This window comes from Motacilla alba, chromosome 10, assembly GCF_015832195.1.
Source record: "Motacilla alba alba isolate MOTALB_02 chromosome 10, Motacilla_alba_V1.0_pri, whole genome shotgun sequence".
Lineage (NCBI taxonomy): Eukaryota > Metazoa > Chordata > Aves > Passeriformes > Motacillidae > Motacilla > Motacilla alba.
This window is the reverse complement of record NC_052025.1, coordinates 9,003,243-9,019,755: the sequence shown is the minus strand read 5'-3', so window position 1 is coordinate 9,019,755 and position 16,513 is coordinate 9,003,243. Positions and strand designations below refer to the sequence as shown.

At 41.9% G+C, this 16,513-nt stretch overlaps 2 protein-coding genes across 5 annotated transcripts in view; one reads left to right on the top strand and one right to left on the bottom strand.

The window, feature by feature from the left end:
- Positions 1-3,888, top strand: part of SCG3 (secretogranin III) — a 28,196-nt gene extending 24,308 nt beyond the window's left edge. For all 3 annotated transcript variants that reach the window (XM_038146899.1, XM_038146897.1, XM_038146896.1), the window contains one exon: positions 680-3,888. In XM_038146899.1, the coding sequence (XP_038002827.1) occupies positions 680-798 (119 nt within the window). In that variant the 3' untranslated portion in view covers positions 799-3,888. The remainder of the gene's footprint in view (positions 1-679) is intronic.
- Positions 3,889-4,985: 1,097 nt separating this feature from the next.
- On the bottom strand, positions 4,986-16,190 carry LYSMD2 (LysM domain containing 2). Of its 2 annotated transcripts, XM_038146900.1 has the most exons (3): positions 15,845-16,190; positions 12,183-12,520; positions 4,986-5,758 (listed from the first exon to the last, which is right to left on the bottom strand). In XM_038146900.1, the coding sequence occupies exons 1-3, from the start codon at positions 16,040-16,042 to the stop codon at positions 5,707-5,709; spliced, it is 588 nt and encodes a 195-aa protein (XP_038002828.1). In that variant the 5' UTR covers positions 16,043-16,190; the 3' UTR covers positions 4,986-5,706. The 2 variants fall into 2 exon arrangements, with proteins under 2 accessions (XP_038002828.1, XP_038002829.1); XM_038146901.1 differs by lacking the exon at positions 12,183-12,520 and having other exon boundaries at positions 15,845-16,174.
- Positions 16,191-16,513: the final 323 nt, after the last annotated feature.

The following is a 16,513-nucleotide window of genomic DNA, read 5'->3' as shown; positions in this document are numbered from 1 at the left end:
GTGATGTTCACCAGCATAGGAAAAGTCTATTTAATGCATATGGTGTGAATCAGGCTGCATAGATGCACTCATCTATTGGAAAAGGAGGAAGGATCTTTCAGCATTCTGTTGCAGATTGACACAGGGAGATTGTCAAAAACTGACACTAACACTGTCACAAAGGCTGCTCACTGCAGTAGCTTTCAAACCAGAATATTATGTTCTGTATCAAGGTAAATAATTGTATTATTTTGATCTATTTTCAGGATGCTTTCATGATTTTCCACTACAGTGGTAGTAAGTGGGAATTTTACTGGGATTTCAACTGGAAATAGTCTATTTAATACGTTCTTTTGATTCCGTGACAGTTGTGAAAATAATAGGGCACAACAGCTTTTGCTGTGCAGACTAGAACATCAAATCCCTGGACTGGAAAATATTCTTGCTTTAGCATTTGATAGCAATCAATCAAGAGCAAGAGATGATTATTTCTCTTGGATAATAAAAGCACTGTGGTGTGTAAAAAGACTTTGTGCAGGTATTTTGGGGTTTTTTATGTTTTCACAAGATGCACTTAGAGAGAATCCTCTTCATGTTTGATAAAGTGCATTGGTTGGATAAACTTTACAATGACATTGTTTCTTAGGTGAAGCAGTATAATGGCAATGACTCATTGTGCCATTGTTTTCTTGTTTTTCAGACTATGATCTTTCAAAGCTGAGAGATTTCATTGATCAGCAAGCTGATGCTTATGTGGACAAGGGCATCCTGGATAAGGAAGAGGCTGATGTAATTAAACGCATCTATGGCAGCCTGTAAAACGTTAGTGACTGCCAAACCTGTAGAAATCTAGTCTAGTTTCCCCCACTCCTGGCTCAATGACTTAGGATCTGTTACTTTGAGGATATCATTAGAAATGCTCTGTTTACATTGTACTGACAACTCTAGACAGAAATGAAGAGCTGTAGTGCTCCCTTCACTTTCTGCATACTGTATTTTCCTACATTCACAAATCAACCCTAAACACCAAATTCTGACACTGAATTTCTATTTGATAAAGTAAATATTTCTGTAATGCTCTCTTTGATTTATTGTTCATGTTTGGTTTACTTTTGTAGCTAAACCAATCATTTCTGATGGAAATTTCTTTTAATTCTCCTTTTTTTGCTTTCACTCAACAAGCTTTCTATAGATGCAACTATGTAAAGGGCATTATTAGAAAATAGTTCATAGTTCTCTAAATAAAGTATTTGAAAATAATTTAGCTATTAAAGTTTTCATTAATCTTAATATTATTTTTTATTCATTTATTTTAGTTTTAAATACTAACACTTTTTTTTTATTCTTTTTTATTTCTATCTGTAGTATTCTGTAACGTGGACTGTAGTGTCCTTAGCTAATTGATAAATTTTTGACTTTACAATTGCCTTCCATATTAGAAGAATATTCTTTTCTTCAGCATGTGTGAACATCTTCTTTGCACCATTTGATGATTGTGCATGCATAATTAGTTGAATTCCTGATGTGAATATCCTGATAGCAAGTGTAAATAGCCATTACTTTCTCTAAAGAAAAAAAATAAGAAAGCAATTCAAGTCATTTTGTATGGAAAGGGAAGTTTGCAACTAGAGATATTTTTTTTAGCAACAGGGGCCCTGCTTTTCAGAAGGACTTAAAGAATCTATTGTATCTCAGTATCTCTGGATATCAAGGCTGTGGTCTGATTACTGACCTCTGTTCTGTGCTGAGCAGTTTCATCTTGGAGAACTTTTTTTTTTGGCCTATATATGCTAGCATTAGCATAAAGAATTTGGTACATTCTTCTTCCTCAACTAACAAAGTTTTGGAAGAATGGCTTATGAGGTTTTTTACCTTGAGTGGATAACTTTATGTATGAAGAACTGACAAAGCAAGATCAAAGGTAAAGAAGCATTTAGAAAGGTACATTTCAAACAGCCTCCCAGAGGACATAAGGCCTTAGACTCAGCTGAGTAGAAGAATTCCAGGAAAGCCCTGTTCTCTTTACTTACAGATTCTTCATTCATAATTGAGGTTATCCCTTCTCTGGTTTTTTTGGTTGTTTTTTTTTTTTTAATCTTATGATATCTCTAAGACTGATACAGTTAAAAAATGTTATCTGATGCAGAGGTTGGAATTTGCCTGCCAGTGAATGGAGATACTGGCTTAGAGCACTGCCTGCACAGCACAAAGTTCTGTCAAGTCACTCCTTGGGTCATTGCCTTCCCTACAGCTGGAGATTAAACTGGAGGAGATTTGAGCAATATTTCTCAGCCAACTGCAGTAAACTCTGGGATCCCTGCAAAACGTAAATTGTCAACTGAGCATTATTGATAATCAGCATTAAGTGAATGTGATAGCACTGAGGTGTAACAGCATAACTCCTTGCAAACTGATGAAACATAAGCCAGTGAATGTTTTCTAGCATCTACAAAATACATCATCACTGCCTGCTCATACACATCCTGATGTGAATCACTGAATTGCAGTAGCAGTCACTAATGGTAAAAACCATATTCAAAAATGTAATCAATGTAAGCTTCCTCTGACAAATAGTCCCTTAGAAACTCTAGAGAAAAAAAATTAGGAAAAAATAATTAATGTTACTTTAAATCAGTGCATTTGTTCTCATCTAAACCCTCTCATTTGTTTATTAGTATTTGCTCTTGTTCCCAAATATACGAATTTCTTTATGCCTCTGTAGATCTCAGTTGCATTCTGCAACAGCTTCTGACTTCCTTTCTTATATGACCATCACATGGGAAAAGCAAACTGTTTCCCAAATTTGGATTTATGACAGAAATCAGGAGGATGGTAACTAACCATAGAGCTCTACAGATAGGGAAGTGGCAGTAACCTAGGACCTGCACTTGAAAAAACAAAAAATGGACAAATTGTCCTTCTCCAATGACTAGTTTTGAAAAGACCCCAAATTTCCTTCTCCTGTTAATATGATGAGTAGTAAAAGAATAATTTCAGTTTTCATTGGAAGTTAGTTTCTTACTTCATCCTCTCACGAGTCTGGTACTAAAGGGCAGATGTCATCAACTGACCAGTGATTATGAACAGTGTGTGGTGATATTTGTTAACCTCTCAGTTTTGCAAATTTTATAGCTTGAACAAAGTATCAGTGGCATAACTTAGGAAAACAAAAACCCAACAATGGGTGTGCCCTGATTGTATTTCAGAGTATGCACATTCTTGGAGTTGTTCTGTACTTACCCTGCTGCTGTGCATCCCTGGAGGTACACATGGAGATATTGGAGCGGCCTGATGAGCAGCTGAGAACAGAGCAAGCCTCTGACAGATAGACCAGAAATCACAGCTGTGGTTCCTCAAACTAAATTCACTTTCCATCCTGCCCAACCCCACTAAACTTGTTACTTGAATGCTTCAAATACTGGTTCCATTGCTGGTACATGGAATGAACATCCATCTGTACATCACACCTTTCAGAACCAGACAGTGAAACACAGCCAGCCTGATGAATCACCCTGCATTCCTAAAGTGCTGTGACTTACTCAAAATAAAATCAAACTGAGTGATTCAAGTTTCAACTTGCATCACAGATCAGTACTTATTTTGCAGGGAACACATGGAGCACATTAGGACTTGAGCTGCTGTGTGTTTAGCCATAATTAGTAAATCATAGTGCTTGCTTTCTTCCTGGTAAGAAAGGTATTTTCAACAACTGCACATCTCTGTTTCAACACTGACAAAAATCAGTTTCTGTGTTGTTTCTATCTCTGCTGGATCCTTCAGAAATCCTTCACTTCTAAATGATGACTGAAAATGTAATAAGTACAATATATATGATATTCACCTTTTGAGCTTTTCTAATAGACTATTGTTTCTGATACTGTACTTTATTAAACACTTTACTACAAGCTACATTAGTGTGCTGCTTTTGGCTGGGGTAGAGTTTATTTCTCCACAGTAGCCAATTTAGGACTATGTTTTGGATCTTTGCTGGAAACACAAATGTGTTGATAACAGCGAGATGTTTTCGTTTCTGCTGAGCAGAGCTCGCACAGAGCCAAGGCCTTTCCTGCTCCTCACCCCACCCCTGAGGAGCCTGGGGGTGCACGAGAAGCTGGGAGGGGACCCAGGCAGGACAGCTGATCACAACTTCCTTAACACAAACCCTATCCCTATGCCCTATCCCTAACCCCAACCCTAGCCCTAACCAGGGCCCAGACCATGTGGTGCCATGCTCAGTGTGTAATGCTGGGGAAGGAGGGGAAGGGGAAGGGGTGTTCAGAGTGGTGATGCTTGTTTTCCCAAATAACCATGACCTACGGTGGAGCCCTGCCTTCTTGGAGAAGTGTTCCCCTCGGGATGCCTTTTGCAGTGTGCTTGGAGCTCTGGGCTTTGTGGTTTTTGGAACGCTAACCCCTAACCTTAGGTTGAGCAGTAAAAGCAGCCAATTCCTGCTGAGCTTTGAATTTTTACTTCTGGTTTTAGGAAATTAATGAGACTTTCCGTTTTGTTTCCCTGTTAACATACTGCAGAACAGTTTTTATTTTAGGGTGATACTGATGAGCTAAACTATAGGAAACTGCATCTGTTTCAGTGGGGATCCATCAGATCTTTAATGACAAAACTATTGTGAAGTTTATGGAATCCCTGGGGAAAAAATATAGGATATTTAACAGGAAGTTGCTAATATCCTAACTTTGGGGCAACAGTGACTGCAGGTTGCTCTCTGTCTCCCTGAGCTACAGATGGGGTCCACTTGCAGACCTGAATACTGGCATGTCTTCTCAGAACAGGGAAGGCTTGCCAATGTGCCACTTATTCATCTTAACAAACTGCACAGCTAGGGCAGATAGCTCTTGCAGGTCTCACTTAGGAGGTGAGTTATATGGATAGGGTAAAGATATTATTTACCCTGAAATTACGATCTAATACTTGTGAAATTAGACAAACCATTCTTCCCTAAAAACAGGCTAGAACCAAGCTGACTTCATTATGAACACACACATCAGTATTTTTGGTATTTTATTAAATTAAAACCACACAAAATTTAACTGCACACAAGAACACACATCTGATATTCCAAGGTCATATCTCACAAAAAAGCCTCTTGTGTAACTCATCCCTTTTATGAGTAGAAATCCAATATGCAAACAGTTCTTTAACCAAAAAGGCTTTAATTCATCAACACAAGCTGAATTCCCCTTTCTAGGAATACATCATAACCACACACAGACACATACAAGGTTTACAGGCAAGTTCTGCAGCCCTGAAGTAGACAAAACTTTCACAGTAAACTTGCCTATGTTCGCAGAATAAGTAAATTCCTTTTACTTCCATCATTTGTCATTTACAAGCAAACTTATTTAATATTTTTAAATACTTAAAACAAATTTCACTTTAACAAGTATTTACAAAATCTTTACTAAAGATCAACATCCTGCATAAAGGTGACCTCGGGGATACATAGTTGCTACCATGCTACAGTTTGCACAGAAGGGGTAAAAAGGCCATTGCTAGTTTTGGAAGGCTTAAACCTTTTATTGATATAACATAAGGACATTAACCTATGGAAGGCAGAAGAGGTCATAATTTCAGTGCAATTACCCATTCATGACTTCTTTTAAGTACATCAAGAGGATGAGTCCAAAAGACTTGAGTTTTGAATTATTGACTGCTTAGTTCTGTAAGAACTGATTTCATGGAAAGTTTCCAGGCCATCACATCTGTCTTCTACTGGTGATACGAAGAAGTTGCATAGGGACCTTCCTCATTCTCCTCATCTCTAGAAAGAAAATGATCATCAGGTCAGGAGCATACCATTCTCAACAGTAAAACTCTAATAAAAATGCAGTTTTCCTAGTGGGTCAAAATAGGCCACGCCAGCCTTGCCTAACAGGAATATTTGCAGTATCATACTGTAATTACACATCTCTGGAGTCCCTGAGATGTTGAGAACATAATGCTGAAAGTGAGTAAAGCTGTGTAAGTTCAACAACATCAGAATGTATTTAAAAAAATATTCTTGATCAAATCAATAAGAAAAACTTAAAGGAAAACAAGGTGGAGGGCATGCTGGAGCTCCTGCAGTGTTGATTTTCATTTCTTCTTTTAAAAAAATAAAGCTTAGTTAGAGGTTTGTTTCAACATTTTGAATGGCAGGAGGGACAGAGAGACCAAATGAAGTAAGAACAGGAGCAGTCCATCATAGCTGTGGGTGGATCTGAGTCCTGATGCTGCAAGCTGTTCCTGATGTATACTTCCCTTACATCAATCCCCATCAAGACTGATCCCTTGGATTTTCTTAGGAAAAAGCAATTGCTCTCAAATGCTATTGTTAATGCAATAACTGGATAAAGCAAAGTAATGTTGCTTTTAAAACATCCTCAAGAAAATCAGTCTGCCTGCTGTTCACCTGACAATATTGCCTTTAAAAAAAGGGGTTATGTAAACCTATTGCAGCGCAGCACAAGGATGCCAAGTTCCCTTGCTTTGTACTACTGTAGCTTCGAAGTTTTGTTCCTGAGAGTTCAACCTTAAAGCTGCTGCCAAGTTCAGTGTTTTGGTAAGAACAGAAGGACTTTACAGCTGCTACACTGTGAAAGGATTGCTTTTAATACTGTGTGCACCTCCATACAAAGGTACAGTTATTCAGAGAGTCTAATAATGGTATAAGGTAAAAAAATATTTCAATATCAAAACCATGAAGACTTTTCCCTAATAAACATGATTATTTATCTACAATTTGAATTTCATCTAACCCCCCCAAACAGAACCATACAAACTAACCAAACAGCAGAGTAACTTGTCTTCCCAGCAAAATTATCATCTTAAGCCAAAGGCATAATATGTCCTTTGCCTTGAAATAATCTTGCCAAAAACAGAACCCTCAAAAAAAAAAAAAAACAAGTTTGGGATGAAACTGGTTGTTATTGCAGGGATGTGTGGTTACAGTAGTACTGAGAACAGATTTTTAGCCTTCCTTACAAATCTACATTTATTTACATTAGTGATGCTACCAAGACATTACCAAGGATGCAGATACCTGTATACATTTAAATAGTATCCTTCATTATATCCAGTTCTGCATCCAAAACTGCCATGGAATACTATAATTTTAATAATGTATCATTTGCAGAAGCTTTCCACGATACATGGCATGACAGTAGATTAAGAAAGCAAGTAACTCATGTTTAGTCAAAAAAGCACTAAGCCACTTTTACTTACAAATTCTCTCAAGACATTTTAAAGCTTTTTTCAAAATTGAAACCTATCAACATACCAAGCTTGTAAGACTGGACTGCAGGACTGTAAAATTCAACCATAACGACTTGCCCAAAGCTAAATATTTCAAAAAGTACATTCTGAAGCTCCAACATATGCCCTTCTGGAGCAATGTGTGTCTAGCCACACGTGCAGATCTCAGTTGCAAATAGCAATCTCCTGCTAGTTTGTGTGAGGATGAAGGATAACTTTTTTATTTTCAGAGCTTAGACTCTAGTAGGAAAGAAACTTCCTTTCTGTGCTCTACACTGGAAATTACTTTGTACTACTTAGTTTTGTTATGCTTCCTGTTTTAGGAGAATGAAATGTGGCAGAACTACAGCAAAAAGACCTTCCTTCTAATTAAAGGCTGCTAGAATCAAATTTTCAGACATTCTTCTTGAAAGCTTTATAGGAATACCATCCATCCTGACCTGGCAACAGCCGAACACTGGACTGAAATGAGTTAATTATGGGTGAATAAAGACAACTGAAGAGCTGAAATACTGATGTTATATCAGCAGCTCTTCAGACATGCAAGCACCAAAACCATTGTCGAGGCTGTTTGTCCCCACCTCCCTTGTGCAAGGTGCACTCGGGTACAGGTGGCAGTTGTCAGCAGAGGGCAGAAGGCCAGCACTGGGCTTATGGGAGCTTTGAGGGACATCTCTACAGGGCAGGGACTTGAGAACTATAAAGCAGCTTGTTGTGCTGGAACTGAAGCAAAGCAGTGACCGGTGTAATGTGCAAAGTACATTTCTGACCAAGGCTTGGAACTGCTCAGCAAGAACAGCTTCTGCTCTTCTGTTCCAGGCTGCAGTGCCAGGCTCTGCAACACTACCCCAAACCAGGGTAACGACCAGGAAATAATACTCATAGAGATCTTAGAACCATACATAGCAAGTACAAGTCTGATCTGATGGCTTAAAAAGAAGCTGAGCTTTACATGAAATAAAATTATATAGTAGTAGCTCTGGTCTGTGACCCACAAGCACCACCATGGCAGTGCGTGTATGTTTAACGACCAAACAATTTACTTCACTTTTAAGAAGCTTAAAATAGCAAAGTGCTAAGTCATAGCAACATTCTCCTTCAGGGGATGGAAAAGGAACAGCACAGCATTACAACACTCTGTAGTGCTGTCTCTTCCCGTTTGCTGTCGCCACTTTGCCCAGTGGGTTACAGGAACTGAAAGAAGTCTCCTGCAAGCTACAGTGTGCATCAGGCCACAAATAACCACTTCTGTAAGAGCAAGGACACCTGACTGTAAGTGCACTCAAATGCTTGGATGCTTCTAGGATGCACAATTAAACAAGGCAGAAATCTGAGTTGTTAGTTTTGGGATGTCTGAAAGGATTCTCCACAGCCAGCCTCCCTTGTTGAGGCATCTCTTTCCTCAGCTGATAGCCAATGAGGGTGAAAAATTATTGGGCAAATTATCTCAGTTGTGAGTTTTGAAGGCTTCAAGACCATAGTCTTTCCTAGGTTCAGGTCAAGGCAAGTGAGCAGATGACAGTACCAGGTTCTGTTCCTGTGCTGACACCAGTTCCATTGGCTTGAATCACCATCACTGATTAGAGAGGCTCTGTTCAGTTACAAGGTTTTCAAAATTAGACACTCCAAGGCAAATGCAGAAAGATGCGACCCGTTCCAGAAGCACAGTATATGGTATAAGTCTATCTTAAGGACTCTATAAACAGCTTGCATTAGATACCTGGTGTTCAACTTTCTCATATGGAACTATCTGATACAAAAAGCATCATTAAAGTCATTTCCAGTTTTGGTGTAACAGCATTTTGGGCCAGGTGAAGCACCACTGTATTTTCTCAAACTATCACAACTGCTTTATAATGAGTATTCTTCCCTAATATACAAATACATTAATTAATAACATATGCTACAGAGAACTGTATTAATCCTTTTACATTTCTTCTGGCCTACTATAAAAACATCACTCAAAACAAAAAGGCTTTATTGCCTTGAGCTGCATCTTGGGTGAATATGCATGATTAATGACTCATTAACTCATGATTTCTTGCTCAATGAAACTCTAGTAAAGGTAGATGTAGATCTAGCCATGTGCTTATATAAACTCTAATAGTGAAAGGCACCTGGCACAAACGGAGTGGATCACATTCTATAACCTTTTATGCTCATCTGCCTGCACAGCTATTATAGTTTAATATCTAGTCTAAATCTGCAGCTATGTGCTCCCCAATTTTTCTACCTAAACTTTATTCCTTTAAGAGCACTTAAGGGAGTGACTCCAAGAGTTCTAATTAAACAATATAATTCACTGTAAACTGCCTTTGTAGCACAGGGCAGTTTCTGACCATGAAACTTCTGTGTGGGGTTTAATCCAAATCAGTGTACGTGTGCACATGCATTCTTGGCAGCTAAAAAGGAGGCTAAAGTAAAGAGCAATTTAGTAGGTGTGGTTCTCACCATCTGTCAAATCAGGCTCATGGTATGGTGAGAAGTTATGGCTCTTTAAGTTCATGAGCTGATAGCCTGCTTCTGCTTGCAGTTTTGTGAGCTCCAGTGTCCCTTTTGGTGGTAGTGGATGAACTCCAGGTGCTCCTTTGGTGCTCTCAAGCAGGCACAGAAGTATTTGCCAGTGTTGGCACATCAAGTTCCAAACAGGCCTTGACAAGGCAACCTGAATGCAGGCCAGAGCAGCTGGAAGCAGCACTCTAATTTCATAAATGGTTTTCACTCTAAGAATAGAAAACTTGCATATTCATGAGGCTGGTTTACTAACACAGCTGTCCAATTTCCAAAGGCTTCCTGCTCCAAGCAAGGGGCACGAAAGGGCTGGGCAGGAAGGAGAACAGGTGCCTTCTGGGGAGCCGCTGGAGCACAGAAAGGAATGTTGCCACCTTCCAGTCTGGACCCAGATATACCATTGATGGAACACAGCTGAAAACTATCTCCAAGGTTTTTGGCAACGGTCTCTCTGTACTCCTGTTCTCTGCAGAGCAAACATTGACTTTGGTCCTTTGCCCCTTGCTGCCAGAGTATAAAGGGGTCTGTCCTTTCCAACTGTGTGGCTTTTGTGAGCCATAAACGAAAGCCAGGGCTAGTGATGTAGAAGGGAATATTATGAAGACTATCAGATGCACAGGAAACTATATCTCTTCAGAAGCTTTGGGCAACATCCTGCTCAGCAGACTGCCTGCAGCTCTGGACTTCATGCTTCCTGTAACAGCCTGACCAATAAAAATCTGTTACATGCATTAAACAGAATTATCTGCTAAATCTGAACAGGAGGTGGGAAAATAACTCATCCTCCTGTATACATTATTTCTTGGGAGGTGACTTTGTACCAGGTCCACGTTTCCCAATTTGTAACTGAAGCAGCATAGGAAATGGGTATTAGTGGCAGCAGTGTACTATTTGTGCAGTGTCACTTCCCCTGTATTGGCTCTGCTCATGGTGCAGCAACATCTAAGTGAATTTTCTTCGAATTAGCATGTTATTTTGTTGAAGAGATGTTAAAATAATTTCCTTCCTCTGGCAGGGACTGTGGTTTCCTGTTATGCAGCTTAACTGCTGGGTCAACACCTACTCTGATCTGTGGTAGGTACATACATCTAATGATCTGAAAGTCAGCAGCAGCATATTTGATAGGTGCTCTATGTTGCTTCAAATATAACAATGGAAGTGGATGAGTTTGCACAGAGAAGGTTCTGAGTTCCAACTATTCCAACTCTCCAGCTATTTTTCCTTTCATGCAACCAATGTCAAAGAAGGTAACTGACAAGCGTGATAAGATGTGAAAGCATTCCAGCCTTCTCTGAGGCTCTAAACCATGTCCTGGCAATGGAGGGTTGTATGTGGGGATATTTCTCCAAAGGAGGCTCGTCCAATAGCTAAATACAATACTGTTCTCCTTCAAACTTTTGTCTGCTGAATGAAGTTTTAACGTTGCTGAAATAATTTCTTCGTTTAAAGAAATTATGCAATTCTATACTCAATAAATTTGGTCCTGAAAGGTTACCTTCTCAAATCAGAGCATTTGAAGTGAACCAAGATGGTGGGTGAAGTTTTGCATTGAACAAATTTGTAAAAGCAAAGCATGTATCTGCAGGCATAACTTCTCTTCAGCTCTCTGGTAAGAGAAGCAGTACCAGTTCCCTGCAGTCTTACCTTTTATTGTGACAAGGACCACCTCAGCATCCCCCACTGAGGGGACTTCTGCAGGGAATAACAGGCAGACAGCCAGCCCAAGAGACTGATTGTGAACAAGCTGAGGAAGCTTGTCCCAAGGACATGGAAAACAAACGCTACTGAAATCCACTCTTGCTCAGAGTCTTTCTGTGCTCTCCATAGGATACCTACATATGTGAGGGGATATGTGCCACTACTGTGGCACAGAGGTCAGAAAGTACTGCTTTTTCTATGAGTAAATATGTGGGAGCTCCTGGCTCTGGAAATACTGAAGAAAAGATGAAGTCTGCATAGGTGGATCCACAAAGTGGGATGAACTGCATAGGGAAAGGAGACAGGAAAGCTTAACTGAAACTGCGTCATGGAGAATATTTACACAATGAGGCAATCTGGGACAAAAAGAAAAACAGAATCATGCCTTGCTGTACACAATCAGCTTCTTCATAGGCCTTTGCTTAGCATTCTACCAAAAACTATGTTTTTGCTCAAATAGTTGCCTACTTACACTCCACATCTTGGAGAATCCTGGCCTTCTGGCTTTTATGAAATAGTATTTGTACTCTCCAAATAATCTGTTGTGAGGCAGCCTTTCTAACTGCCATAGCAAGGCACCTGCTAATGCTGTGCTCTGAATGTACCTGGCGCATGAGAATAGCAGGCACTTGCTGCTGACAAATAAAAGCCACAGATGCTGAGACCCCACAAAGAGGGGTCAGCTTAGACTGCAATGCCTTCAGGGTGAGATTGCAATGTTTAACACCAAAAGTGGCATTTACCTGACATTGTCATCTTTTAGTTTCCTGGCTGCTTGTTTGGATAACTTAATCTGCAAGTCCAATCTCTGTAGGAAATCTTTGGCAGATAATTCTTCTGGTGCAGTGGGCTGGTTGTCAGGCTCTGGAGGACTGGGAGAAGAACTACTTTCTTCCTGAACTGCCACTAGTCCTTCATCACAAGAAGGGGAGCTGTCAACAGTTTCATTCTCAGGAGACTCCAGTGAATTGAGTCCATTGAACAGTAATGGTTTCTCTGATATAACCGGAATATTCAGGGTTTTCCTCAGAAATATACAGTCATTAGTGAAAAGTTTATTTGCCCTCTTTATTTGTTCCATCTGAAAAAGACAGAAAAAATATAAGCTATTAAGTTTTGGCAAAGTGTAAAGCATTAACTTTCTGAAGTAGTATACAACCTTTAGTTAAAATAAATCTATACTTTCTTTGCAGCAGTAATTATTTCAGGAGAGAATTTGTTTGCATTCAAAGTGATTTCAGACTGCATGTTCTGTTTCAGCCTTGCTAACACCCCAGCTTTACGTGCACTTGACTCCACAATGCTGCTTTTTTTAAAGTCTTGCACTACCTAAAGATGCTATCCTTGAACAGTCTTGCAGTCTCTATGCAGGCTCACACGAACAGCCTGCCAAAGAACAAAAATTATATCACAAATGTACTTTTGATTTGGATTTATATTAGAGAAAGGCTCAGAACTGCTAGCAGCTTCTGTAGGTGAACTCTCTGGTAAAAATTATGCAGAATCCAAACAAGGGGGATAAAGCCACCATGAGGGCTCAACCTGTTGATGCAGATGACTAAAATGCTGAAATGCTTAGATTTAATAATCCCATTTAAAAACTGAATAGCTAATATGCAGTGTCACAAGCAAGAGAAGATCACTACTCTCCCAGCTCCTAAAGCTTGGAAATCATTTCTAGTAAGGCTCAAAGAGTATAAGGGTGCAAGTTCTCTCCCAAGCTGAGCACCATCTGAAGGGTATAAAGGGAGCTTTACCTGACTCAGTAAAAGTTTGGCCTTAGTGAGACTTCTAATGCCTCTAGTGTAAATGTCAATTGAAAATCTCTACAAGTAGAGGGGTATAAAAAAAATTTAAAATACTAGCTGGAGCTTTTCTGGAAAAATACAATACAAAAGTTGAAAACTGAGAGCCTACTGCAGGGGAGTTGGAAGGTGATGCTTCAATAGCTGATAAATAATGCACTGCACTGCTATTCTCTCTCCTATTTCACTGTAACTCTACCTCTGGTTATTTATTACTAAAATACCAGCTGGTAGCATTTGGAAGTCTGTACCTCTGCACTGAGCAATAATGAAAAGGAAAGTACTTGGTTCTAAAAAGAACATCCCTCAGCCCTGAGCAGCCCTGAGCAGGTTACTTTGTATGTGCAATACAACTCCTACAACTCAGTGTGACTCTGTACATTCAGAGGTGTATGGAGAGCAGGATTTAACAAGAGGTTTCTTTTTTTAGTGCTAGAATGACTGAAGTAACGTCCCTTAGCTACAATTCTATCACAGTGAGAGAGCAAAAGATTCAGCACATGCTTAATATTTTAACTGAAGCTGTAAACTAGTGCTGAACTAATTAATCAAAACTACTTCTACTGACAATGAAATATGGTCCTCATCCTTCTCCCCTCAAAAGAGATACAGCACTTGCACTGAACCATAAACATGAATTCCCAGTGTTAATTTACTCAAAAGGGAAATACAACAAATGCAAGTTCTAAAGATTAATAGACAGTATCCAGGGGAGGGGGTGAAGGGCAGAGGATGAGGCCAAACAAAGCACACTGATCCCTCTCCCCCAGCATGGTATTTTTATCTATCTTGAACTATCTATGCCAAGTCATGCAAAGGCAGCCTCTGGACAGGATGTCTCTGGCTGCAGATTAGCTCCCAGTGAGGAAAACCACAGGGGAAACTCCTAAAACCAGTAATACTGGAGGCAATGGCAGCCAAAGATAATTCCAATGTTTCCATTACAACTCTCGCTTCCAGCCAAGAATACATGATGCAGGAAGCAAACAGAAGGACACTTTACAGGAAATCTGTCTTTGTCATTGCGTGAACACACAACAGCCTGCATTTTGCTAAAAGGAAATGTGTTTGCATACGTTCCTACCCTGGGCTGAAACCCATGAAAACATAAACACAATGGCTGATTTTGCTGAACTTGTCATTGCTCTGAGGGGCATTTCATGTCAGTTTAACCTCTCTCAACTGCAGTTTATAATGATGGAGCTCTGGCTTCTTAAGCAGAACACTTATTAAATCAAATAACCAATTAGATGTTGGGGGAAAATCCCAACATATGTATTTTACATCATTAGTACAGCAAAAACTTACCAAACCCAGATTATAAACAAAATTTATGGTTCACAACTTAGAGGTGTTTGTACAGGTTTGATTCATAACTTCACTTAAGCTGAAGGGGATTGTAAATAGCTTAGAAGTGCCTTTTTTTCTATAAAACTGCTATTTTAGTGATTGGTTTGTATTGTTGAAGGTGATAGAAGGCTTCAGTAGATCTTGCAGACCAAGAGAAGGAAAAGAACCCTCTCCAGTCACAACCTAATAGTTTGGCACTACACTCTAGCTCTTCTAGAAGGAGCCCGACTGGAAGGTGCTGTTTGCAGCTGATGTCAAAGTGGCACTGACTGTACCAGTGCCACGCTCTTCAGCTGCTCAGCCCTGAGCAATTTTCTGTGTTGGGACTACTGAAGCTGCACACTGGAATATGGGCCCCACATAAGCGGGAATGAGGCAGGGTGGGTGATTTCTGCTCCATCTGGAATGGTAGTAGAAGGGCCTGCTGGTAGACTTTATTGGACTCAGCATGTCCTAGGCTGGCGTAAGTAAGCCTTTCAACATTTTTCTCAGAAATGAACTTTCTTTCTCCCTAGAAAGTGAGCAGAAAAGCAGCAACGCTTTCAAATCACTGGTGTATGCGCCTCACCTCTGGACTGGTAGGCAGAGCACAATGGAAGAATATTTAGCCCTGAAGCTACTGGAAGAAATGCCTTCTCTTGTCACAGCCTGTGTGTCAAGCTCAAAATGCTGCTTTTTTCAAGGATAAGTTTAATTACACTGATTTCCTTTTTTAACCTGCAGTGAGTGCAGTGGTGAACGGCGGTGTGAGCACAGGTTACTGGCTGGGAGCAGGTGAGTGTCCTCTCCCCAGGCCCCCTGCCCACCCCGGGAACCCAGCGCTGTCAGCCCCGGGCAGCAGCGCTGCGTGCTGACCCCTCCGGGCAGGCCACACTTCTGATGTCAGCATTTTAAATACTGAAACTAAAACTAACACCGTACCCACACCGTTTCCTGCCCGCTGTGTGTGGGAAATGCTCTGCGGGACACCTTTTTGCTGTCACCTCGCGGCTCTGGCCCGAGTGTCGCCGCTGCCGGGGCTACAGCCGCCAGGCTATGGAGGAGATGCCTGCCCACGGGAGCTGCGGCTGCCCCATCCCTGGAGGTGCTCAAGGCCAGGCTGGATGGAGCTCTGAGCTCCTGGTCTAGCGGAAGGTGTCCCTGCCCGCGGCAGGGGGTTTGGAACTGGAGGATCTTTAAGGTCTCTTCCAACCCAGGCCATTCTCCGGCTCTAAGCGCCGCTCCCGGCCCCGCCGGCGGTGCTCCCTTACCGTGACGCCGTACTTGAGGGCGATGCCCTGCAGCGTGTCCCCGGCGCTCAGCCGGTGCTCCACGTAGCGCTCGGCCAGCGGCGCGGCCACGCTCGCCGTGCTGCCGTACGAGCGGGCCTTGGTGCGGGCGAGCCGCTGCGACAGCTCGGCCTCCGACTCGGGCCCGCCCGCCGGCTCCTGGCGCAGCGCCTCGGCCATGCTCCCGCCCGCTCAGCGCCCGCGGCCCCGCGCCGCCGCCCCGGGCATCGCCCCGGCACCGGCCCCGCGCCGCCCCGGCGCGCCGGACACGGGCCCGGCCCCGGCGGAAGCCCCGGCTCGGCCCGGCAGCCCCGCCCGGCGCGGAGAGGCCGCATGCGCGGGGAGCGCCCGCCCGCGCCGGCCGGGCCGCGCCGCAGCGGGCCCGGGGCAGGGCCGGGGCAGGGCCGAGCGGAGCCGGGCCGTCCGGAGCCCTGATCGCTCCGCGGGAACGCACGGTTCCCTGTAACACTGCCGAGAGAGCCGGCACTGAGTGCCCCTGGCTGGTCAGAACCCAGCGCGTTTGCCAGCGCGGGCTCAGTAGTGCGGTGTCCGTCAGAGAGTGTAAAAAGGAGTGACTTCGGGCATAAGTGCACAAATGTGAAAGTCTAATTATGACAGATTTATTGAAAGAGTAAAACCATTCGAGGAAAA

What these genes read in the sequence shown, in the direction of transcription:
- LYSMD2 (XM_038146900.1), bottom strand. Translation starts at nt 16,042, where the DNA reads ATGGCCGAGGCGCTGCGCCAGGAGCCGGCGGGCGGGCCCGAGTCGGAG. An exon ending in CCCTCAAGTACGGCGTCACG is followed by an intron (nt 12,521 to 15,844) that starts GTAAGGGAGCAC and finishes TGTCTTTTTCAG; the next exon opens with ATGGAACAAATAAAGAGGGC. An exon ending in CTAAAAGATGACAATGTCAG is followed by an intron (nt 5,759 to 12,182) that starts GTAAATGCCACT and finishes TTTTCTTTCTAG; the next exon opens with AGATGAGGAGAATGAGGAAG.